Source organism: Anser cygnoides, unplaced genomic scaffold (assembly GCF_040182565.1).
Source record: "Anser cygnoides isolate HZ-2024a breed goose unplaced genomic scaffold, Taihu_goose_T2T_genome scaffold_43_1, whole genome shotgun sequence".
In the NCBI taxonomy this organism is placed as follows: Eukaryota; Metazoa; Chordata; class Aves; order Anseriformes; family Anatidae; genus Anser; species Anser cygnoides.
Genome location: NW_027103067.1, coordinates 835,720 through 860,673, shown reverse-complemented (window position 1 = coordinate 860,673; position 24,954 = coordinate 835,720). Strand labels below are relative to the sequence as shown.

General features: G+C 69.3%; 1 protein-coding gene and 1 long non-coding RNA gene across 2 annotated transcripts; both read right to left on the bottom strand.

Moving 5' to 3' along the window:
• Positions 1-1,735: 1,735 nt before the first annotated feature.
• On the bottom strand, positions 1,736-7,512 carry LOC136789214 (protein cornichon homolog 2). Its single transcript, XM_066989192.1, has 7 exons — positions 7,417-7,512; positions 6,784-6,851; positions 6,431-6,530; positions 5,821-5,913; positions 4,079-4,191; positions 2,886-3,029; positions 1,736-1,955 (listed from the first exon to the last, which is right to left on the bottom strand). The coding sequence occupies exons 1-7, from the start codon at positions 7,495-7,497 to the stop codon at positions 1,928-1,930; spliced, it is 627 nt and encodes a 208-aa protein (XP_066845293.1). The 5' UTR covers positions 7,498-7,512; the 3' UTR covers positions 1,736-1,927.
• A 10,227-nt stretch (positions 7,513-17,739) lies between these two features.
• On the bottom strand, positions 17,740-23,658 carry LOC136789285 (uncharacterized). Its single transcript, XR_010828125.1, has 4 exons — positions 23,523-23,658; positions 22,204-22,286; positions 17,949-18,098; positions 17,740-17,853 (listed from the first exon to the last, which is right to left on the bottom strand). It is a non-coding gene; the product is annotated as an uncharacterized lncRNA (long non-coding RNA).
• Positions 23,659-24,954: the final 1,296 nt, after the last annotated feature.

Genomic DNA, 24,954 nt, shown 5'->3' with positions numbered 1-24,954 from the left:
AGTGCTCCCAGTACAGCCCAGTGCTCCCAGTAACCCCAGTATGTGGGGCCCAATGCTCCCAGTATGGTCCGGTGCTCCCAGTAACCCCAGTGTGTGTGGCCCAATGCTCCCAGTAACCCCAGTATGTGTGGCCCAGTGCTCCCAGTATGGTCTGGTGCTCCCAGTAACCCCAGTATGTGTGGCCCAGTGCTCCCAGTAACCCCAGTATGTGTGGCCCAGTGCTCCCAGTACGTCCCAGTGCTCCCAGTAACCCCAGTGTGTTTGGCCCAGTGCTCCCAGTATGGCCCAGGTGCTCCCAGTAACCCCAGTATGTGTGGCCCAATGCTCCCAGTAACCCCAGTATGTGTGGCCCAGTGCTCCCAGTAACCCCAGTATGTGTGGCCCAGTGCTCCCAGTAACCCCAGTATGTGGGGCCCAATGCTCCCAGTATGGTCCGGTGCTCCCAGTAACCCCAGTGTGTGTGGCCCAATGCTCCCAGTAACCCCAGTATGTGTGGCCCAGTGCTCCCAGTATGGTCTGGTGCTCCCAGTAACCCCAGTATGTGTGGCCCAGTGCTCCCAGTAACCCCAGTATGTGTGGCCCAGTGCTCCCAGTACGTCCCAGTGCTCCCAGTAACCCCAGTGTGTTTGGCCCAGTGCTCCCAGTATGGCCCAGTGCTCCCAGTAACCCCAGTGTGTGTGAGCAGTAACCCCAGTATGTGTGGCCCAGTGCTCCCAGTACGGCCCAGTGCTCCCAGTAACCCCAGTACGTGCGGCCCAGTGCTCCCAGTAACCCCAGTATGTGTGGCCCAATGCTCCCAGTAACCCCAGTATGTGTGGCCCAGTGCTCCCAGTACAGCCCAGTGCTCCCAGTAACCCCAGTATGTGGGGCCCAATGCTCCCAGTAACCCCAGTATGTGGGGCCCAATGCTCCCAGTATGGTCCAGTGCTCCCAGTAACCCCAGTATGTGGGGCCCAGTGCTCCCAGTACGGCCCAGTGCTCCCAGTAACCCCAGTATGTGCGGCCCAGTGCTCCCAGTAACCCCAGTATGTGCGGCCCAGTGCTCCCAGTAACCCCAGTATGTGTGGCCCAATGCTCCCAGTACGGCCCGGTGCTCCCAGTAACCCCAGTATGTGTGGCCCAGTGCTCCCAGTACAGCCCAGTGCTCCCAGTAACCCCAGTATGTGCGGCCCAGTGCTCCCAGTAACCCCAGTATGTGTGGCCCAGTGCTCCCAGTAACCCCAGTATGTGGGGCCCAATGCTCCCAGTATGGTCCGGTGCTCCCAGTAACCCCGGTGTGTGTGGCCCAATGCTCCCAGTAACCCCAGTATGTGTGGCCCAGTGCTCCCAGTATGGCCCAGAGCTCCCAGTAACCCCAGTATGTGTGGCCCAGTGCTCCCAGTACGGTCCCGTGCTCCCAATAACCCCAGTGTGTTTGGCCCAGTGCTCCCAGTATGGTCCAGTGCTCCCAGTATGGTCCAGTATGTGTGGCCCAGTGCTCCCAGTACTCCCAGCACGTGTGACCCAGTGCTCCCAGTAACCCCAGTATGTGTGACCCAGTGCCCCCCCGTACATGTGGCCCAGTGCTCCCAGTACGTGTGGCCCTGTGCTCTCACCACTCCCAGTGCCCCCCAGTACACATGTCCCAGTGTTCCCAGTGCTCCCAGTTCCAAGGAGCCCAGTGCTCCCAGTACCAAGGAGCCCAGTGCTCCCAGTGCCCACCCCTCCCAGTGCCCCCAGCACCACAGCGAGCCTCTTACTGGTGCCACTGGTCTTTATTGAGCCGCAGCGGGGGAGGGGCGGCCGACAGAGCCCCAGCGCGGGGCTGTACTGGGAGGGGGGAGGCCACTGGGCCGTACTGGGAGGCCCCGCCGCCCCCGGCCCGGCCCCGGGGGGTCCCAGCGCCCCCCGCCGGGGTCTCGGTGGCATCTCCGAGGTGGGGGGGGCCTCAGAAGCTCACCAGTGTGTACACCATACTGGGGAGAAGGGGGGCCCAGTGCTGCCCAGTGCCTCCCAGTGCCACCCAGTGCCTCCCAGTGCCTCCCCAGCGCCGCCCAGAACCCCCCAGCGCCATCCCCGCGGGTCCCAGTGTCACCCAGTGTCACCCAGTCACACCCCCAGGGCGCTTTGGTTCCTCCCAGTACCCTCGTTCCTGCCCAGTTCTTCCCAGTAGCACCCCAGTTCCATCCCAGTAGCACCCCAGTTCCATCCCAGTCCCATCCCCGTGTCCCCCAGTTCCCTCCCAGTGCCCCCAGTACCATCCCAGTCCCTCCCAGTGCCCTCCCAGTCCTTCCCAGTGCCCCCCAGTCCCCTCCCAGTCCTCCTCAGTCCCCTCCCAGTCCTTCCCAGTGCCCCCCAGTCCCCTCCCAGTCCTTCCCAGTCCCCTCCCAGTCCCCCCAGTCACCTCCCAGTCACCTCTCAGCCTTTCCCAGTCCCTCCCCAGTCCTTCCCAGTGTCCCCCAGTCCCCTCCCAGTCCTTCCCAGTGCCCCCCCAGTCCCCTCCCAGTCCTCCCCAGTGCCCCCCAGTCCCCTCCCAGTCCTTCCCAGTGCCCCCCAGTCCCCCCCCAGTCCTCCCCCCAGTCCCTTCCCAGTCCTTCCCAGTCCCCTCCCAGTGTGCCCCAGTCCCCTCCCAGTCCTTCCAAGCCCCCTCCCAGTCCCCCCCCAGTCCTCTCCCCAGTCCTTCCCAGTGTGCCCCAGCTCCCCCCAGCCCCCTCCCCGCCCCCCCCCCAGCCCCCTCCCAGCCCCTCCCCGCCCCCCCAGCCCCTCCCCACCCCCCAGCCCCCCCCCCAACCCCCCTCCCCGTCCCCCCCAGCTCCCCCCCAGCCCCTCCCTGCCCCCCCCCAGCTCCCCCCCCCAGCCCCCCCAGCCCCCTCCCAGTCGCTCCCAGTGTTCCCAGCCGCCCCCACCTGTACAGGTAGTAGAAGAAGGACAGCAGGTAGAAGGCCAGCTTGCACCAGGCCTCCTTCTGGCAGTAGCCCAGGATGTCGGCGTCCATGATGGAGACGGCGTCGAACAGCCCCTCGGAGCCGTCGGCCGGGCGGTGGAAGTACCTGGGGGGGGGCACCGTGTCACCGCGCCCCCATATCCCCCCGTCCCCATGTCCCCCCGTCCCCATGTCCCCCCGTCCCCATGTCCCCCTGTCCCCATGTCCCCCTGTCCCCATGTTCCCAAATCCCCCTGTCCCCAAATCCCCCTGCCCCCATATCCCCCTCACTGCCCCCCCACGCCCCCCGTTGCCCCCCTTACCCCCCCCCCAAAGCCCCCCCCCCACCCCCCCACGTCCCCAATACCCCCCCCACCCCCCCATACCCTCACACCCCCTAATGCCCCCCCACACCCCATACCCCAGTGCCCCCCCACACCCCCTGTGCCCCCCAATATTCCCCCATACCCCTGTGCCCCCACACCCCCCATCCCCCTTACCCCCTGTGACCCCAATGTCCCCCCATACCCCTGTGCCCCCCATACCCCCCACATCCCCAATACCCCCCCACACCCCCATACCCCCCACCCCCTAATGCCCCCCCACCGCCCCACAATCCCCCAATCCCCCCCATCCCCCCTTACCCCCCATACCCCTGTGCCCCCATACCTCCTCCTCACCAATACCCCCCCACCCCCACACACCCCCACACACCCCCACCCCCGCCATTCCCCCCAATACCCCCCAATACCCCCCACCCTCCCTTACCCCCCCACACCCCCTGTGCCCCCTAATGTGCCCCCCATACCCCTGTGCCCCCCCATACCCCCCAAACCCCCCAATACCCCCCACACCCCCTAATGCCCCCCACGCCCCCATATCCCCCCACCCCCCCCATCCCTCCCAATACCCCCCCAAACCCCCTTACCCCCCATACCCTCCTGTGCCCCCCAATGTCCCCCCATACCCCTGTGGCCCCCATACCCCCCCCACCCCCCCCCCCAACCCCAATACCCCCCACCCCCCACCCCCCCCCCCAATACCCCCTGATACCCCCCAATACCCCCCAATACCCCCCCCCCATCCCCCTTACCCCCATACCCCCCTGTGCCCCCCAATGTCCCCCCCACCCCCCCCACCCCCCACCGCCCCCCCCACCCCCCGTTGCCCCCCCACCTCCAGAGGTGGTAGAGCAGCAGGGGCAGGTTGAGGCCCAGCGTCACCCACTCGGCGGCGCACAGGAACATGAGGCAGAACAGCCCGTGGATGCAGTACTCGGGCACCACCAGCTGGGGGCGCCCCCGCCGCGCCGTTAAGGGACGGGGCCACGCCCCCGCCGCGCCATTAAAGGGCAAGGCCACGCCCCCGCCGCGCCATTAAAGGGCAACACCACACCATTAAAGGGCAAGGCCACGCCCCCGCCGCGCCATTAAAGGGCAAGGCCACGCCCCCGCTGCGCCATTAAAGGACAAGGCCACGCCCCCGCCGCGCCATTAAAGGACAAGGCCACGCCCCCACCTCGCCATTAAAGGGCAAGGCCACGCCCCCACCGCGCCATTAAAGGGCAAGGCCACGCCCCCGCCGCGCCGTTAAAGGGCAAGGCCACGCCCCCGCCGCGCCATTAAAGGGCAAGGCCACGCCCCTGCCGCTCCCCCAATGGGCACCACCACGCCATTAAAGGGCAAGGCCACGCCCCCCGACACGACCACGCCCCCATAGCCACGCCTCCCCGCCAGCCGCGCTCCCGCTCAGGCCACGCCCCCTTCGCCGAGGCCACGCCCCCTGCCTCATAGACCACGCCCCCTGCCCATCTCTACAGCCCCCGGACACGCCCCTTCTCCTTAGCCACGCCCCCCCCCACACGCCCCATTCTCATTGGCCGTGCCCCCTCTCATTGACCACGCCCCCTTTTCATTGGCCACGCCCCCTTTTCATTGGCCACGCCCCCTCGAGGGACGCTCGGGGCAATTGTGGGGGTTTGGGGGGGGGGGGGGGGGGGGGGGTCCCATTTTTTGGGGGGGTGTTTTTAATTTTATATTTTTTAATTTTATATTTTTTTAATTTTTTTTAAGGGGGCGGCCATTGGGGGGGGGGGGGGGAAGGGTATTTGGGGGTTCCCAGGGGTATTTGGGGGGGGAAGGGTTATTTGGGGGGCACCAGGGGTATTTAGGGGTGGGACAGGGTTATTTGGGGTGGGGGCAGGGGCATTGGGGGGGGGCAAGGATATTTGGGGGAGGGGCAGGGGTATTTGGGGGATCCCAGAGGTATTGGGGGGAGGCAAGGGTATTGGGGGGGGGGGGCAGGGGAATTTGGGGGGGCAGGGGTATTTGGGGGGACCCAGGGGTATTTGGGAGGGCCCCAGGGTACTGGGGGGGGGCATAGGGTATTGGGGGGGGGGGCAGGGGAATTTGGGGGGGGGCAAGGGGTATTTGGGGGGGCAAAGGGTATTTGGGGGGGCCTCAGGGGGTATTTGGGGGTCTCAGGGGGTATTTGGGGGGGAATATGGTTATTTGAGGGGGGCAAGGGGTATTTGGGGGGGGCAAGGGGTATTTGGGGGGTCTCAGGGGGTATTGGGAGGGTCCCAGGGGTATTTTGGGGGGCAAGGGTATTTGGGGTCCCAGTGGGTATTTGGGGGTCTCGGGGTATTTGGGGTCCCAGTGGGTATTTGGGGGTCCCAGTGGGTATTTGGGGGGTCTCAGGGGGTATTTGGGGTCTCAGGGGGTATTGGGGGGAATATGGTTATTTGAGGGGGGGCAAGGGGTATTTGAGGGGGGGCAAGGGGTATTTGGGGGGGGGGGGCAAGGGTATTTGGGTGGTCCCAGTGGGTATTTGGGGGGGTTCCAGGGGAATTTGGGGTCCCGGGGGACAGTGTTAGGGACCCCCCCCGGTGCCGGTGTGGGGGGTCCCGGGGGTCCCACCTTGCGCAGCAGGCAGCAGATCCGCTCGATGTTCTTGGTCCGCTCGCGCTGGGGGGGGGGGGGGGGGGCAAAAATCAGCGCGGGGGGGACACCCTAAATGTGCCCCCCCCGACACTCAGGGAGGGGGAGGGGCAGGGAGCGGGAATGGGGGCAGGGGGAGGGGCAGGGCACTGGGCCCCCCCGTGTCCTGGTTTGGGGGCTATAAATAGGCGGCGGCCTCGATTCTCACCCCCCTCCCCCCCCACGTGCCCCCCCCAAATTGGGGTCAAGGGCATCTGGGGTGGGGGGTTATAGGGTTGGGGGGTTATAGGGGGTGTTATGGGGTTGGGGGGCACTATGGGGTATAACGGGGGGAGTTATGGGGTTGGGGTTGTATAGGGGGTGTTACGGGGGTTGGGGGGCACTATGGGGTATAATGGGGGGGGTTATGGGGTTGGGGGGGTTACGGGAGGGTTATAGGGTTGGAGGGGTTATAGGGGGTGTTATGGGGTTGGGGGGCACTATGGGGTGTAATGGGGGGGTTATGGGGATGGGAGGGGTTATAGAGGGGGGTTATGGGGTTGGGGGGTACTATGGGGTGTAATGGGGGGTTTATGGGGTTGGGGGGTACTATGGGATGTAATGGGGGGTTATGGGGTTGGGGGGGTTGTAGGGTGTAATGGGGGCGGGTTATGGGGTGTAATGGGGGGGTGTTATGGGGTTGGGGGGTACTATGGGATGTAATGGGGGGGTTATGGGGTTGGGGGAGGGTTGGTGGGATGTAATGGGGGGTTATGGGATGTAATGGGGGGGGTTATGGGGTCGGGGGGGTTATGGGATGTAATGGGGGGTTATGGAGTCGGGGGGTTATGGGATGTAATGGGGGTTATGGGGTTGGGGGAGGATTATGGGATCGGGGGGGTTATGGGATGTAATGGGGGTTATGGGATGTAATGGGGGGGTTGTTAAGGGGGGCCCGCTCACCGCCCGCGCGGGTTGCCCTGGTCGATGGGGTTCTTGAAGTCGGTGCGGAGCTCATCAAAGGCGATGATCTGGGGGGGGGGGCGCGTGAGGGGGTTCCCCCAAATTAACCCCCCTCCCAATTACCCCCTTCAAATTAACCCCCCTTCAAACTACCCCCTAAAATTAACCCTTCAAATTACCGCCCCCAACCCAACCCCCCCTCATTAATTCACTTCCCTAAATGACCCCCCTAATTAAGGCCCCCCCCCCCCAATTAACCCCCCTCAATTAACCACCCCCCACCCCATTTACACCCATCCCCACCAGGGGGCGCCCTCGGCCGAAGCCGGGGGGGCCGCCCGCTGCGGCCCGTTGCCATGGCGACGGCGGCTGCCCGGCAACCGCCCTGGAGACGGCGCCCCCCGTCCCCCCTCCCCCCCTTTCACCCCCACCGCCCCCGTTGCCACGCAACCGCCCCCGCAGCGCGCCGCCGTTGCCGGGGCGACCGGCCCTTCCCGCCACCCCCGCCGCCCCCCGCTGCCGCCGTTGCTAGGCAACACCCGCGGTACCCCACTCACCCCCTTCACCCCCCCCCCCCGCCGCTGCCCGCGGGGTCGCGGGTTCGAGCCCCGGCCCGGCCGCCGCCCCTCTCACATGCCAGATGACGAAGAAGATGAGCGAGGCGCACAGCACCAGGGTCAGCATGTAGCAGAAGGCGGCGAACGTGAACGCCATGGCGGTTTTTTGGGGGTGGGGGGGGGGTGGGGGCTCAGCCCCTCGGCCCGGCCATGAGTGGGGGAAGGGGGGGGGGGACGCTGGGGTGAGGGTCGCGGGGCCCTAGCGCCGCCCGGGGGCCGCCGCCGCCGCCCGCCATGGCCCCGCTGTGGGGGCGGCCCAGGCCCGCTGTCGGCTCCGCGCTCGGCTCCCGCGCGCGTGCACGCGGAGGGGGCGGGGGCGGGGACCGCGGCGCGTGCGCGCGCGCGGCTCCCCCGCCCCCTCCCCTCGCCCTCCCCCTCCCCTCGCCCTCCTTCTCCCCCTCCCTCTCCCCTCCCATCCTCTTCCCGAGCCCCCGGCCCGCCGCCGAGGCGCATGCGCGCCCGCCGCCCGCGCCGCGTCGCCCCGGCAACGGCCGCGTCGCCCCGGCAACGGCCGCGTCGCCCCGGCGACGGCCGCCTCGCGGCGTCACTTCCGCCCTCCCGCCGCTGGGGCTCACGGGAAAGCGAGTCCGGCGCCGCGCAACCCGCGCTGCGCGCATGCGCAGTGCCTGCTAACCCCCCCATCCCAGCACCCATGGGTGCCCCCCCCCAGGACCCTGTGCCCCCCTCGACCCCCCCCCAACACCACCCCCCAAAAGGACCACGCGGCTTCCACGTGCACGGAGTCTTTTATTGGCACCCATGGGTGACGCTGGGGGGGGGGCAGTGGGTGCTGGGCCCCCACACCCCTTTGGCACATGGGGGCGTTTGGCACTGAGGGGGCTGCGGGGCACCCATGGGTGCTGGGGGGCTGGGGGGCACCCATGGGGTCTGAGGGGGCGGGGGGGCACCCATGGGTGCTGGGGGAGCTGGGGGCACCCATGGGTGCTGGGGGCCTGGGAGGGGGACTCATGGGTGCTGGGGGAGTTGGGGGCACCCATGGGTGCTAGGGGGCACCCCAGGGTGATCACAAGGTGCAGAGGGGGTTGGCACATATAGGTGCTGGGGGGGGATGGATGACACCCCAGGGTGCAAGGGGTGGCACCCATGGGTGCTGGGGGCGGGGGCGGACGACACCCCAGGGTGCTCACAAGGTGCATGGGGAGTGACGCCCATGGGTGCTGGGGGGCGGCTGGGAGGGGAGGCACCCATGGGTGCTGGGGGGTACAGGGTGCTCACAAGGTGCATGGGGGTGGCACCCATGGGTGCTGGGGGGGGGATGGACGACACCCCAGGGTGCTCACAAGGTGCATGGCGGGGGGAGGGGGGCACCCCAGGGTGTTCGCAAGGTGCATGGGGTGGGGGTGGGGGTGGCACCCATGGGTGCTGGGGGGGGTGGACACCCCAAGGTGCTTTTTGAAGGGGCGCAGCGTGCACGGGGTAGCTGGGGGAGGGGGGTCCCGGCCCCTTTGGGTGCTGGCGGAGGGGGGGGGGCGGCATGGCTGTGGGGGTGGGGGCTGTCTTGGCACCCATGGGTGCTGGGGGGGGCTCAGGTGGGCTTGGTGCTGAAGAGGCCGACGGGGAAGTGCTTGGCGTGGGGGGGCCCTGCGCCGACAGCTGGAAGAACTTGATGGCGTCCCACGGCGTCCCGTCCACCGACACTGCGGTGGGGGGGGGGCACCCATGGGACCCCCACCCGTGGGACCCCCACCCACGGGACCCCCTCCCCCCATTAGGGGCACACACTGGGCACCGCCCCAGCCCTGCGGCACCCCGCACCCCCCCCCAATTCCTCCCCCAAACCCCCAAATCTGGGCACACCCCCCCCCCAGCACCCATGGGTGCCCCCCACCCACTCCCCCCACCCATCAGGGGCACCCACCGGGCACCACACCCTGTTCCCCCCCACCCCCATTCCTCCCCCAGACCCCCAAATCTGGGTACCCCCCGCCCCACCCCCACCCCCAACCCCCACCCCCAGCACCCATGGGTGCCCCCCACCCACTCCCACCCCCCTCCCCCATCAGGGGCACCCACCGGGCACCACACCAATTGCCTCCCCCCCCCCCCCAAATTCCTCCCCAAAACCCCCAAATCTGGGTACCCCTGCCCCACCCCCACCCGACCCCCAACCCCCCCACCCCCCCAGCACCCATGGGTGCCCCCTACCCACTCCCCCCACCCATCAGGGGCACCCACCGGGCACCAGACCCTGTTCCCTCACCCCCCCCAATTCCTCACCAAAACCCCCAAATCTGGGTACCCCTGCCCCACCCCCCACCCCACCCCCACCCCCCCCACCCCCCCAGCACCCATGGGTGCCCCCCACCCACCGGTGAGCAGGGCCGGGGGGGCCGGGGGGAGCAGATGAGGCGGGTGATGCCGTCCACCACCAGGCTCTTGGGGTCCGGCTCCTGCGGGCGCTTCCCCAGGAACAGGGTGGGACCCACTGCGGGCACCCATGGGTGGGGGTGGGGGGGATGAGCACCCATGGGTGGGGGGGGCACCCATTGGGGGAGGGGGCCCATGGGTGGGGGGTGAGCACCCACGGTGGGGGGCACCCATGGGTGTGGGGAGGTGGGGGTGAGCACCCACGTGGGGGGGGGCACCCATGGGTGGGTGGGGTGAGCACCCAAGTGGGGGGGCACCCTAGGTGGGGGGAACCAAGGGTGGGGATGGGGGGTGAGCACCCATGGGGGGGCACCCATGGGTGGGTGGGGGGATGAGCACCCATGGGGGAGGGGAGTGAGCACCCATGGGTGCTCAATACCCCCCAATACCCCCCAACACCCCCCCCACGCCCCCCAATACCCCCCCTCCCCCCCATTACCCCCCAACTCCCCCCCAATACCCCCATGCCCCCCCCCCCCCAACCCCCCCACCCCCCCCAACACCCCCCCCCCATGCCCCCCCCAATACCCCAAAACCGCCCCAAACCCCCCCAAGCCCCCATTACCCCCCCAATCCCCCCCCCCAGCCCCCCCCCCCCCCCCAACACCCCCCCCAATACCCCCCCCCAGTGCCCCCCCGGCCCCCAATACCCCCCCCAATACCCCCCCCATGCCCCCCCCCCCAACCCCCCCATGCCCCCCCCAACACCCCCCCCATACCCCCCAACGCCCCCCCCCCCGGCCCCCCATTACCCCCCCCCAACACCCCCCCCCACCCCCCATACCCCCCCCCATACCCCCCCCACCCCCCCACACCCCTCACCCCCCCAACACCCCCCCCAACCCCCCCCAATACCCCCCCCCCCCAATACCCCCCCATGCCCCCCCCCAACACCCCCCCATGCCCCCCCAACACCCCCCCCCAACTCCCCCCACACCCCCCCCAATACCCCTCTATTCCCCCAATACCCCCCCAAATCCCCCCCAATACCCCCCCCCCATGCACCCCCCAACCCCCCCCATGCCCCCCCCCCCCAACACCCCCCATACCCCCCCAACGCCCCCCCCCGGCCCCCCATTACCCCCCAACACCCCCCCGTTACCCCCCATACCCCCCCCCCATACCCCCCCCCCCCCCCCCCAATACCCCTCAATTCCCCCAATACCCCCCCAACCCCCCCCCATGCCCCCCCAACACCCCCCCCATGCCCCCCTCACCCCCCCCCCCCCGCCCCCCCCCCCCCCCCCCCCCGCCCCCCCCCCCCCCCCCCCCCCCCGCACCCTTCTTGTTCTTCTCCCGCGGCACCAGGGTCATGGCCAGGGTGGGCGCGGAGCCCCTCCCCGGGGGGGGGCAGCCGGGAGACGTGCAGGGAGCGGAAGGTGCCCCGCACGCTGCTCTTGGCCCCCCCCCCTCGCGGGGGGGCCCCCAGTAATCCACCTGCAGCCCCACCGCGTCCCCCCGACGAGCTGCGGGGGGGGGTCCGGGAGGGGGGTTATTTTTGTGGTGTCCCCCCCCCCCTCCAGGCACCCCCACGTGCACCCAGGACCCTGCACCCGATGGGGGGGGCACAGGGCATTGCCCCCCCCCCCCCCGCCTCCCCCAAGGGACCTAGGGCCCTGCGCCCCCCCCCCAGGACGTTGTGACCCCCATATGACCCCGAGACCCCCCCAGGACCCCAGGACCCCCCCCCCCCATATGACCTCGTGACCCCCCCAGGACCCTGAGACCCCCCCAAAGGACACCGAGACCCCCCGCAGGACCTTGTGACCCCCCCCCCAGGACCCTGACACCTCCCCCATAGGGCCCCGAGACCCCCCATAAGACCCCGAGACCTCCCCCAGGACCTTGTGACCCCCCATATGACCTCGTGACCCCCTCAGGACCCTGAGACCCACCCCCTAGGGCCCCGAGACCCCCAGGACCCTAGACCCCCCCCCCCGGGACACCGAGACCCCCCCCCCCCCCCCAGGACACCGAGACCCCCCCAGGACCCCGAGACCCCCCATAAGACCCCAAGACCCCCCCCCAGAACCTTGTGACCCCCCATAAGACCCTGAGACCCCCCCCCAGGACCCCTGAGACCCCCATATGACCCCAAGACCCCCCCACAGGACCCCGAGACCCCCAGTAAGACCCCAAGACCCCCCCCCAGGACCTTGTGACCCCCCCCATAGGACCCCGAGACCCCCCAGGACCCCGAGATCCCCCCATAGGACCCCGAGACCCCCCCCAGGACCCCGAGACCCCCCATATGACCTCGTGACCCCCCCAGGACCCTGACACCCCCCCCCCAAAGGACCCCAAGACCCCCCACAGGACCCCGAGACCCCCTCAGGACCCCAAGACCCCCCCATATGACCCTGGAGACCCCCCGATAGGACCCCGACACCCCCCCCATAAGACCCCGAGACCCCCCAGGACCTTGTGACCCCCCCATAGGACCCCGAGACCCCCAGGACCCCGAGATCCCCCCATAGGACCCTGGAGACCCCCCAGGACCCTGAGACCCCCCATATGACCCCAAGACCCCCCACAGGACCCCGAGACCCCCCCAGTAAGACCCCGAGACCCCCCCCCAGGACCTTGTGACCCCCCCCCCCATAGGACCCCGAGACCCCCAGGACCCCGAGATCCCCCATAGGACCCCGAGACCCCCCCCAGGACCCCGAGACCCCCCCCCATATGACCTCGTGACCCCCCCCCCAGGACCCTGACACCCCCCCCCAAAGGACCCCAAGACCCCCCAGGACCCTGAGACCCCCCCCATAGGGCCCCGAGACCCCCCCACAGGACCCTGAGACCCCCCAGGACCTTGTGACCCCCCCCAGGACCCCGAGACCCCCCCATAAGACCCCGAGACCCCCCAGGACCTTGTAACCCCCCCATAGGACCCCGAGACCCCCCCAGGACCTTGTGACCCCCCCAGGACCCTGAGACCCCCAGGACCTTGTGACCCCCCCAGGACCCGGAGACCCCCCATAAGACCCCGAGACCCCCCCCCCAGAACCTTGTGACCCCCCCCCATAAGACCCTGAGACCCCCCCCAGGACCCTGAGACCCCCCATATGACCCCAAGACCCCCTCAGGACCCCGAGACCCCCCCACTCAGGACCCCGAGACCTCCCCCATAGGACCCCGAGACCCCCCCAGGACCCGGAGACCCCCCCATAAGACCCCGAGACCCCCCCAGGACCCTGAGACCCCCCATATGACCCTGAGACCCCCCCATACCCCCCCCCCCCCCCCCCCCCCCCAGCACCCCAGCACTTGGGGCCATTGGGGTCTGCCCCCCCCCCCATTAACACCCCCCTCCCCGAGACCCCCCCCCCGTAACTCACCCGGGGCCGGCGGCGGCCATGGAGGGCGATGCTGGGGGGTGGCGGCGGCCTCGCGGGGGGGGACGTGGAGGGCACGGCCAGGCTGGGGGGGGCGCCTCGTCCCCGTCACCTGGGGGGGGGGGGGGGGACACCGCGTGGGGACACTGGGGGGGGGAAGGGGGGGGTCCCCGCGCCCCCACCTACCTGCGGCCAAGGGGGGGTCCTCGTCCAGCCCCACCTTCACCACCTGCGGGGGGGGCACAGGTGGGGGCAGCTGGGGGATGCCCCCTGTCACCCCCCCCGAAGTGTCACCCCCCCCAAAGTGTCCCCCCCCGAGTGTCACCCCCCAAAGTGTCACCCCCCTCAATGTCCCCCCCCAAACTGTCACCCCCAAAGTGTCACCCCCCAAAGTGTCACCCCCCAACTGCCACTCCCCCAGTGTCACCCCCCCCCAAAGTGTCACCCCCCAAAGTGCCACCCCCCAAAGTGTCACCCCCCCAACTGCCACCCCCCCAAGTGTCACCCCCCAAAGTGCCACCCCCCAAAGTGTCACCCCCCAACTGCCACCCCCCAGTGTCACCCCCCAGTGCCCCCCCAGTGCCCCCCCCGCCTCACTCCCCACGAAGGGCACAAACTTCTGGCACGAGTCCTCGTCCGGGCTGGGGACAGAGGGGACACATTTTGGGGGGGGGGCGGGGGGCCAGCGCCGTCCTGTCCCCGCGTCCCCACTGATGTCCCCCCCCGTCCCCCCCCAGTGCCCCCCCACTGACGTCCCTCCCGAAGCCCCCCACTGATGTCCCCCCCACGTCCCCCCCACCCCGACACCCCCCCACTGATGCCCCCCAATGCCCCCCCCCATTCATGTCCCCCCCCCGTCCCCTCCCCACTGACACCCCCCCCATTGATGTCCCTCCCCCAATGCCCCCCCACCCTCATTGACGTCCCCTCCCCCCACTGACGCCCCCCATGGATGTCCCCCCCCCACTGTCCCCCCACCCCCATTGGTCCCCCCCCACTGACCCCCTCCCGATGCCCCCCCCAATGTCCCCCCCACCCCCACTGATGCCCCCCCATTGATGTCGCCCCCCAATGCCCCCCCCACTGACATCCCCCCCCAATGCCCCCCACCCCAAATGATGCCCCCCCATTGATGCCCCCCCCCAATGCCCCCCACCCCCACTGACATCCCCCCCCAATGTCCCCCCCATTGATGTTCCCCCCCAATGACCCCCACCCCCATTGATGTCCCCCCCACTGATGCCCCCCCCATTGATGTCCCCCCCATGTCCCCCACCCCCACTGATGCCCCCCCCAATGCCCCCCCCACTGATGCCCCCCCATTGATGTCCCCCCCAATGTCCCCCCCATTGACGTCCCCCCCAATGCCCCCCTTTGATGCCCCCCCAATGCCCCCCACCCCCACTGATGTCCCCCCAATGCCCCCCACCCCCACTGATGCCCCCCCACTGATGCTCCCCCAATGTCCCCCATTGACAGGACCCCCCAATGCCCCCCCCACTGATGTCCCCCCCCAATGCCCCCCCAATCCCATTGATGTCCCCCCCCAATGCCCCCCCACTGATGCCCCCCCCCATGTCCCCCCCCAGTCCTCCCCAATGCCCCCCACCCCCACTGATGCCCCCCAATGCCCCCCCCATTCATGTCCCCCCCATGTCCCCCCACCCCCGATGTCCCCCCCCAATGCCCCCCACCCCCACTGACGCCCCCCCATTGATGCCCCCCCATTGATGTCCCCCCCAATGTCCCCCCCATTGACGTCCCCCCCAATGCCCCCCCCTTTGATGCCTCCTCCAATGCCCCCACCCCCACTGATGTCCCCCCCACTGATGTCCCCCCCACTGTCACCCCCCATTGACGGGACCCCCCAATGCCCCCCCCCCCACTGATGTCCCCCCCCAATGCCCCCCACCCCCACTGATGTCCCCCCCCCCACTGTCCCCCCCCACTGATGCCCCCCCAATGCCCTCCCCCACTGATGCCCCCCCACTGATGTCCCCCCCCACTGTCCCCCCCACTGATGCCCCCCCATTCATGTCCCCCCCCATGTCCCCCACCCCCGATGTCCCCCCCCAATGCCCCCCACCCCCACTGACGCCCCCCCCCCGGCCCCCCCCCCCTCACAAGGGGTGCCCGCAGGTCAGCATGGCCTCGGCCACCGGCAGCGCGTGGGTGGCCCCCGCCCCCGCCGCGAAGGCCAGGATGCGGCCGGCCACGTCGAAGGGCTCTGGGGACACGGGGGGGACACACGTCACGGGGGGGGGACACACGTCACGGGGGGGGGGGGGCGGGACACGCACATCACGGGGGGGGGACACCCCAACCGGGGGGGCCGGGGGGCGCCGTTGACCCCAGCGGCCGTACTGCCCCTATAACCCACCCCACCTCGGTGTCCCCAAGGGTCCCCGTTGACCTCGGTGGCCCTTGACCCCCCCCCAGGTGTCTCCAACTTGTCCCCAAGGGTCCCCGTTGACCTCGATGACCCTTGACCCCCCCCAGGTGTCCCCAAATTGTCCCCAAGGGTCCCCGTTGACCTCGATGACCCCAGACCCCCCCGAAGTGACCCCAACTTGTCCCCAAGGGTCCCCATTGACCCCATTGACCCTATTACCCCTATAAACCACCCCAAGGTCAATGTCCCCAAGTGTCCCCGTTGCCCCCGGTGACCCTAATACCCCTATAACCCACCCCACCTCAGTGTCCCCAAGGGTCCCCGTTGACCTCGATGGCCCTAGACCCCACCCCCAAGTGACCCCAACTTGTCCCCAACTGTCCCCATTGACCTCGGTGGCCCTATGACCCCCCAAAGTGACCCCAACTTGTCCCCAAGTGTCCCCCTTGACCCCGGTGACCCTAATACCCCTATAAACCACCCCAACTTGTCCCCAAGGGTCCCCGTTGACCTTGATGACCCTAGACCCTCCCAAGTGTCCCCAACTTGTCCCCAAAGGTCCCCATTGTCCCCGGTGACCCTAATACCCCTATAAACCACCCCACCTCAGTGTCCCCCAAGGTCCCCATTGACCTCGGTGGCCCTTGACCCCCCCCAAGTGACCCCAACCTGTCCCCAAGTGTCCCCATTGACCCTGGTGACCCTATTACCCCTATAAACCACCCCAATGTCGGTGTCCCCAAAGGTCCCCATTGACCTCGGTGGCCCTTGACCCCCCAAAGTGACCCCAACTTGTCCCCAAGGGTTCCCATTGACCTCGATGGCCCTTGGACCCCCCAAAGTGTCCCCAACTTGTCCCCAAGTGTCCCCACTGACCCTGGTGACCCTATTGCCCCTATAAACCACCCCAACGTCGATGTCCCCAAGGGTCCCCGTTGACCCCGGTGGCCATAGCCCCCCCAGTTGACCCCAGTGTTGGTGTCCCCAAGGGTCCCCGTTGACCCTAGACCCCCCAAGTGACCCCAACTTGTCCCCAAGGGTCCCCATTGACCCCATTGACCCTATTACCCCTATAAACCACCCCAAGGTCAATGTCCCCAAGTGTCCCCACTGACCCCGGTGACCCTATTACCCCTATAACCCACCCCAACTTGTCCCCAAAGGTCCCTGTTGACCTCGATGACCCTTGACCCCCCCAAGTGACCCCAACTTGTCCCCAAGGGTCCCTATTGGCCCCGATGGCCATAGCCCCCCCCCCCAGTTGACCCCAGTGTTGGTGTCCCCAAGTGTCCCCGTTGACCCTGGTGACCCTAATACCCCTATAGCCCACCCCAACTTGTCCCCAAGGGTCCCCGTTGACCTCGATGGCCCTAGACCCCACCCCCAAGTGACCCCAACTTGTCCCCAAGCATCCCCATTGACCCCGGAGACCCTATTACCCCTATAACCCACCCCAACTTGTCCCCAAAGGTCCCTGTTGACCTCGATGACCCTAGACCCCCTCCCAAGTGTCCCCAACTTGTCCCCAAAGGTCCCCATTGTCCCCGGTGACCCTAATACCCCTATAACCCACCCCACCTCAGTGTCCCCCAAGGTCCCCATTGACCTCGGTGGCCCTAGACCCCACCCCCAAGTGACCCCAACTTGTCCCCAAGGGTCCCCGTTGACCTCGATGACCCTTGACCCCCCCCAAGTGACCCCAACCTGTCCCCAAGTGTCCCCATTGACCCTGGTGACCCTATTACCCCTATAAACCACCCCAATGTCGGTGTCCCCAAAGGTCCCCATTGACCTCGGTGGCCCTTGACCCCCCCAAGTGACCCCAACTTGTCCCCAAGTGTCCCCATTGACCTCGATGACCCTAGACCCCCCCCCAAGTGTCCCCAACTTGTCCCCAAATGTCCCCATTGACCTCGATGACCCTAGACCCCACCCCCAAGTGACCCCAACTTGTCCCCAAGGGTCCCCATTGACCTCGATGACCCTAGACACCCCCAAGTGACCCCAACTTGTCCCCAAGGGTCCCCATTGACCTCGATGACCCTAGACCCCCCCCCCAAGTGTCCCCAACTTGTCCCCAAATGTCCCTGGTGCCCCCATTACCCCCTACAAACCACCCAACCACGGCGTCCCCCCCCCCTCACCCCCCCCCCCCCTCTTCCCAACCACCCCCCCCACCTTTGGGTGCCCCCCCACCTTTGGGTGCCCCCTCCCACCCCCCCCCCTCACCCTCCGGGGGGCCTCGCTGCGCCCGAAGAGCTCCCTCCAGGGGGGTCGAGGAAGGCGGCCCCGTAGCGCCCATCCAGCGCGCCCAGGTACTGCGCCACCGGGTGGGGGCCTGCGGGGACACCCCACATGTCACCAGGGGGTGGGGGGGTGGTCCCGTCACCCCCCCACCCACCCACCCCACCTCGCCCCCCCCCCCCCACGCACCCAAGGGCACGAGGAGGAAGCGCAGGGAGCGCAGCCAGGGGGGCCGGGGGCGCCCGGTGGCGGACGAAGCAGCGCAGGAGGGCGCCCTGGAACCCGGCGCCACCCACGGCCACCACCTTCAGCACCCGCGGGGACACCGAGCGGCTGCAGCTGGGGGGGGGGACACACGGGGGGGGGGGACACACGTGAGACACCCCCCAACCCCCGCCGCCGCCGCATGCGCGCGTCCCCGCACGTCGCCCAGCGGCACCCCGTGGCGCCCAGCGGCACCCCACGTCATCCCACGGCACCCAGTGTCACCCCGTGGCACCCAACGTCACCCCGTGGCACCCAGTGGCACCCCACATCATCCCATGGCACCCAGTGTCACCCCCGTGGCACCCAACGTCACCCCGTGGCACCCAGTGGCACCCCACATCATCCCATGGCACCCAGTGGCACCCCATGTCACCCAGTGGCACCCCACATCATCCCACGGCACCCAGTGCCACCCCATGTCGCCCAGTGCCACCCCATGGCACCCAGTGGCACCCCACATCATCCCATGGCACCCAGTGGCACCCCACGTCGCCTAGTGGCACCCCACATCACCCCGTGTCACCCAGTGCCACCCCGTGTCACCCAACGTCACCCAGTGGCACCCCACATCACCCAGCGGCACCCCATGGCACCCAGTGGCACCCCACGTCATCCCATGGCACCCAGTGTCACCCCATGGCACCCAGTGGCACCCCACATCGCCCAGTGTCACCCCCGTGGCACCCAACGTCACCCAGTGGCACCCCACATCACCCCATGGCACCCAGTGGCACCCCACATCATCCCACGGCACCCAGTGCCACCCCCACGTCGCCCCAGTGCCACCCCATGGCACCCAGTGGCACCCCACATCACCCCGTGTCACCCAGTGCCACCCCGTGTCACCCAACGTGACCCAGTGGCACCCCACATCACCCAGCGGCACCCCATGGCACCCAGTGGCACCCGACATCATCCCATGGCACCCAGTGGCACCCCACATTGCCCAGCAGCACCCCATGGCACCCAACGTCACCCAACGTCACCCAGTGGCACCCCACATCATCCAGTGGCACCCAGTGGCACCCCACATCACCTAGTGTCACCCCATGGCACCCCGTGTCACCCAGTGTCACCCCATGGCACCCAAAGTCACCCAGTGGCACCCCACATTGCCCAGTGCCACCCCCATGGCGCCCAGTGCCACCCCGTGGCACCCAACATCACCCAGTGGCACCCCACATCAGCCAGTGGCACCCAGTGTCACCCCATGGCACCCAAAGTCACCCCACATCACCCAGTGTCACCCCACAGCACCCCACAGCACGCAGTGTCACCCAGTGTCACCCAGTGCCACCCCATGGCACTCGGTGACACCCCCACATCGCCCAGTGTCACCCCAGAGCACCCCACAGCACCCAGTGCCACCCCATGGCACCCAGTGTCACCCCACGGCACCCCACGGCACCCAGTGTCACCCACTGTCACCCAGTGCCACCCCACATCGCCCAGTGTCACCCCATGGCACCCCACAGCACCCAGTGTCACCCAGAGCCACCCCATGGCACCCGGTGACACCCCACGTCACCCAGTATCACCCCACAGCACCCAGTGTCACCCAGTGCCACCCGGTGCCACCCACAGCCCACAGCCAGGGTCCCCCTGAGGTGGTGGGGGGTCCCGGGGGGTCCCAAGGAGGGTCCCAGGAGGGGGGGCCCAGGGCAGGAACCTGGGGGGGTCCCAGGGAGTGTCCTGGGGGGTCCCCGGGGGGTCCTGGAGGGGGTCCTGGGGCAGGGAGGTCCCGGGGGGTCCCAAGGAGGGTCCTGGGAGGGGGGCCGGGGACAGGAACCTGGGGGGGTCCCAGGGAGTGTCCTGGGGGGTCTGGGGGCATGTCCCGGGGGGGGGGGTCCCGGGGTCGTGAAGGGGGTCCCAGGGCAGCGGGGTCCTGGGGTCCGGGGGGTCCCATGGAAGGTCCCAGGAGGGGGGGCCCGGGGCAGGAATACTGGGGGGGTCCCAGGGAGTGTCCTGGGGGGGGGGTCTGGGGGCATGTCCCGGGGGGGGGTCCCGGGGTCGTGAAGGGGGTCCTGGGGTGGGGAGGTCCCAGGGGGGTCCAGGAGGGGGTCCCGGGGGGGTCCCAAGGAGGATCCCAGAAACAGGGGGTCCCAGGGAGTGTCTGGGGGGGTCTGGGGGCATGTCCCGGGGGTCCCGGGGGGTCCCGGGGGGCTCTCACTGGCGCTGGAGGCGGCCGAGCAGCCCCGCCATGGCCGCTCAGCTGCAAGCTCCGCCGCCGTCCCGGTGCCCACCAGCGGCTGCCCCCGGGCCTGCAGCAGCTCCGCCACCCACTGCGGGGACAGCGGGGGTGGCACCGCCGGGACCCCCCCCACGGCCCCCCCCGGCACCCCCGGCACCCCCCCCCACGGCCCTGCCGCCCCCCGAGGCCTTGTGTCCCCCCCCCCCCGAGGCCTTGCCGCCCACCCACCCGCAGGCCCCATCGCCCCCCCCCGGCCCCCCGGGACCCCCTGGGACCCCCCCCTCAGCCCTAACACCCCCCCCCCCATGGCCCCACCCCCCCCAACCCCATCGCACCCCCATAACCCCCCAGCCCCATTACCCCCCCCCACCCCGTCACCCCCCCCAAAAGCCCCGTTGCCCCCCCAGCCCCATCACAGCCCAACACCCCCAACCACCCCCCACCCCAATACCCCCCCGACCCCATAAACCCCCCCCGACCCCATAACCCCCCCAACACCCCCCCCCCACCCCTGCCACCCCCCCCAACCCCATAACCACCCCCCGACCCCATAACCCCCCCCCCCAACCCCATAACCACCCCCGACCCCATAACCCCCCCCCAACTCCATCACACCCCCCCAACACCCCCATAACCCCCCTCGGCCCCCCCATTCCCCTGCCACCCCCCCCCAATCCCTCCCTGACCCCATAACCCCCCCCTGCAGCCCCATCATCCCCATAACCCCCCCGGCCCCCCCATACCCCTGCCACCCCCCACCCCATAACCCCCCGACCCCATAACCCCCCAGCCCCATAACCCCCCCCCCCGCAGCCCCATCACACCCCCATAACCGCCCCCATCACCCCCATAACCCCCCCTGGCCCCCCCATAACCCCCCCCCCGGCCCCCCCCATACCCCTGCCACCCCCCACCCCAATACCCCCCCGACCCCATAACCCCCCAGCCCCATAACCCCCCCCCGCAGCCCCATCACACCCCCATAACCCCCCCCATCACCCCCATAACCCCCCCCGGCCCCCCCATACCCCTGCCACCCCCCCACCCCAATACACCCCCGACCCCATAACCCCCCCCAGCCCCATAACCCCCCCAGCCCCATAACCCCCCCCCCCCCGCAGTCCCATCACACCCCCATAACCCCCCCCAAACCCCTGCCACCCCCCCATCCCAATACCCCCCTGACCCCCTAACCCCCCACCCCATAACCACCCCCCGACCCCATAACCCCCCCTGGCCCCCCCATAACCCCCCCGGCCCCCCCATAACCCCCCCCCCGACCCCATCATACCCCTGCCACCCCCCCACCCTGATACCCCCCCCGACCCTATAACCCCCCCCAGCCCCATAACCCCCCCCGCAGCCCCATCACACCCCCATAACCCCCCCCATCACCCCCATAACCCCCCCCCTGGCCCCCCCATAACCCCCCCCCCGGCCCCCCCATACCCCTGCCACCCCCCCACCCCAATACCCCCTGACCCCATAACCCCCCCCAGCCCCATAACCCCCCCCGACCCCATAACCCCCCCCCAGCCCCATAACCCCCCCTGCAGCCCCATCACACCCCCATAACCCCCCCCACCCCATAACCCCTGACTCCATAACCCCCTGACCCCATAACCCCCCCCCAGCCCCATCACACCCCCATAACCCCCCCCATCACCCCCATAACCCCCCCCCGGCCCCCCATAACCCCCCCCCCGGCCCCCCCATACCCCTGCCACCCCCCACCCCAATACCCCCCTGACCCCATAACCCCCCCCACCCCATAACCCCCCCGACCCCATAACCCCCCCCCCACCCCATAACCCCCCCCCCCCCGACCCCATAACCCCCCCACTCCCTCCCAATCCCCCCAATCCCCCTTTAGCCCCCCCCCCCCGCCCCGTTACCGCTGCAGTTATTAAACCCTTCCCTTCTGGCTAATTAGCCGATTGCCCCTAATTAGGGCCGCTGAGGGCTAATTGCCCCCCCGGCACCCACCTGCCCCTGCCAGTCCCCGGTGCCCACCAGCACCACGCTCTCCGGCAGCGCCCCTCCGGCCCCAGCGCCCGGCTCAGCTGCTCCTGCCCCGCACCCACACGTCGGGGGGGGGGGCCGAGACCCCCCCGCACCCCATAACACCCCCCCACCCCAATAATTCCCCCCAGACCCCAATAATTCCCACCCCCACCCCAATAATTCCCTCCCGCGCCCCATAATTGCCCCTATCCCATAATTGCCCCCATCCCAATAATTGCCCCCCACCCCAATAATGTCCCCCCAGACCCCAATGATTGCCCCCCACCCCATAACAACCCCCCCCACCCCAATAATTCCCCCCAGACCCCAATAACTGCCCCCCACCCCAATAATTGCCCCCATCCCAATAATTGCCCCCCACCCACAACAACCCCCCCACCCCAATAATTCCCACCCCTACCCCAATAACTCCCCCACACACCCCATAATTGCCCCCATCCCAATAATTGCACCCCCACCCCCATAACACCCCCCCCCACCCCAATAATGTCCCCCCAGACCCCAATAATTGCCACCCCCACCCCAATAATTGCCCCCCACCCCATAACACCCCCCACCCCCGATAATTCCCCCCCAGACCCCAATAATTGCCCCCCATCCCAATAATTGCCCCCGACCCCATAACAACCCCCCCACCCCAATAATTCCCCCCAGACCCCAATAATTCCCACCCCACCCCAATAATTGCCCCCATCCCAAAAATTGCCCCCCACCCCAATAATTGCCCCCCACCCACAACAACTCCCCCACCCCAATAATTCCCCCTAGACCCCAATAACTGCCCCCCCACCCCAATAATTGCTACCCCCACCCCAATAATTGCCCCCCATCCCAATAATTCCCTCCTGCGCCCCATAATTACCCCCATCCCATAATTGCCCCCATCCCACAATTGCCCCCCATCCCAATAATTGCCCCCCACCCCTTAAAACCCCCCCACCCCAATAATTCCCCCTGCCCCATAATTGCCCCCCACCCCATTAATCGCCCCCCAATAACTGCCCCCCATCCCCAAAACACCCCCCATCCCATTAATTGCCCCCACCCCCATAACTGCCCCCCACCCCATAACACCCGCACCCCAATAATTGCCCCCACCCCATTAATTGCCACCCCAATAACTGCCCCCCACCCCATAACACCCCCCACCCCATTAATCGCCCCCCCAATAATTGCCCCCACCCCCATAACTGCCCCCCACCCCATAACGCCCCCCCACCCCAATAATTGCCCCCCACCCCATTAATTGCCCCCCCACCCCATTAATTGCCCCCCCCCACCTGGGTGCCCGGGGCCGCCTCGCTGTCGGGGCCGGGGGGCCGTCCCCCGGGGCTCGGGGCGGGGGGGGCCGCTCCCGTCGGGGGGTGCCCCTGCGCCCCCCCCCCGCCCCCCGCGTCCGGCCCGCAGGGAGGGAGGGCTGGGAGCGGTGCCCCCCCCCCCCCCCCCAAAAAAAAAAAGGGGAGAGCCTGAGGGGCCCCCCCCCCCACCCCAACCCCCCTCCCCAGGGACCCCAAATGCCCCCCCCCGGGACCCCAACCCCCCCCCCCCCAAAGACCCCAAAACCCCCCAGGGACCCCCAAAACCCCCCCCCCCGGACCCCCAAAAGCCCCCCAGGGACCCCCAAAAGCCCCCCCTCGCCCCCCCCAAAGGCCCCCAAACCCCCAGGGACCCCCCTCACCCCCCCAAAGCCCCCCCAAGGGCCCCCAAAGCCCCCCAGACCCCCAAAGACCCCCCCCAGACCCCCAACCCCCCCCCAAGGGACCCCCAAAGCCCCCCCCAGACCCCAAAGCCCCCCCAGGGACCCCCCCCTCACCCCCCCCAAAGCCCCCCAAGGGCCCCCCCAGACCCCCAAAACCCCCCCCCCAGACCTCCCTCACCCCCCCCAGACCCCCAAAGCCCCCCCCCGAGACCCCCAAAGGCCCCCCAGACCCCAAAAGCCCCCCCCCAGGGACCCCCAAAACCCCCCCAGGGACCCCCAGACCCCCAAAGCCCCCCCCCGAGACCCCCAAAGGCCCCCCCAGACCCCAAAAGCCCCCCCCCAGGGACCCCCAAAACCCCCCTCACCCCCCTAGGCCCCACTCACCCCCCCCAGACCCCCAAAAGCCCCCCCAGACCCCCAAATCCCCCCAAGGGACCCCCAAAGGCCCCCCCAGACCCCAAAGCCCCCAGGGACCCCCCTCACCCCCCCCAAAGCCCCCCCCCAAGGGCCCCCCCAGACCCCCAAAGCCCCCCCCGAGACCCCCAAAGGCCCCCCCAGACCCCCAAAGCCCCCCCCCCCAGACCTCCCTCACCCCCCCCAGACCCCCAAAGCCCCCCCCCGAGACCCCCAAAGGCCCCCCCAGACCCCAAAAGCCCCCCCCCCAGGGACCCCCAAAACCCCCCAGGGACCCCCAGACCCCACTCACCCCCCCCCCCAGACCCCCAAAAGCACCCCCAGACCCCAAAAGCCCCCCCCGGGGACCCCCAAAGCCCCCTCAGACCCCCCCCCCAGACCCCTAAAGCCCCCCCAGACCCCCCACCCCCCCCCCGAGACCCCCAAATGTTCCCCAGTCCCCCCCCCCCAGTGCCCCCCCACCCCAGCACCCTTGGGTGCCCCCACCTGGGTGACGCCGCCTCTCCCTTGCTGCCCTTCCGGGGGGCGCAGCCGGGGCCCCCCCCGGCTCCCCGGGGTCCCCCTGCGGGTCCTGCATGGGGGGGGGGGGCAGGCACCCC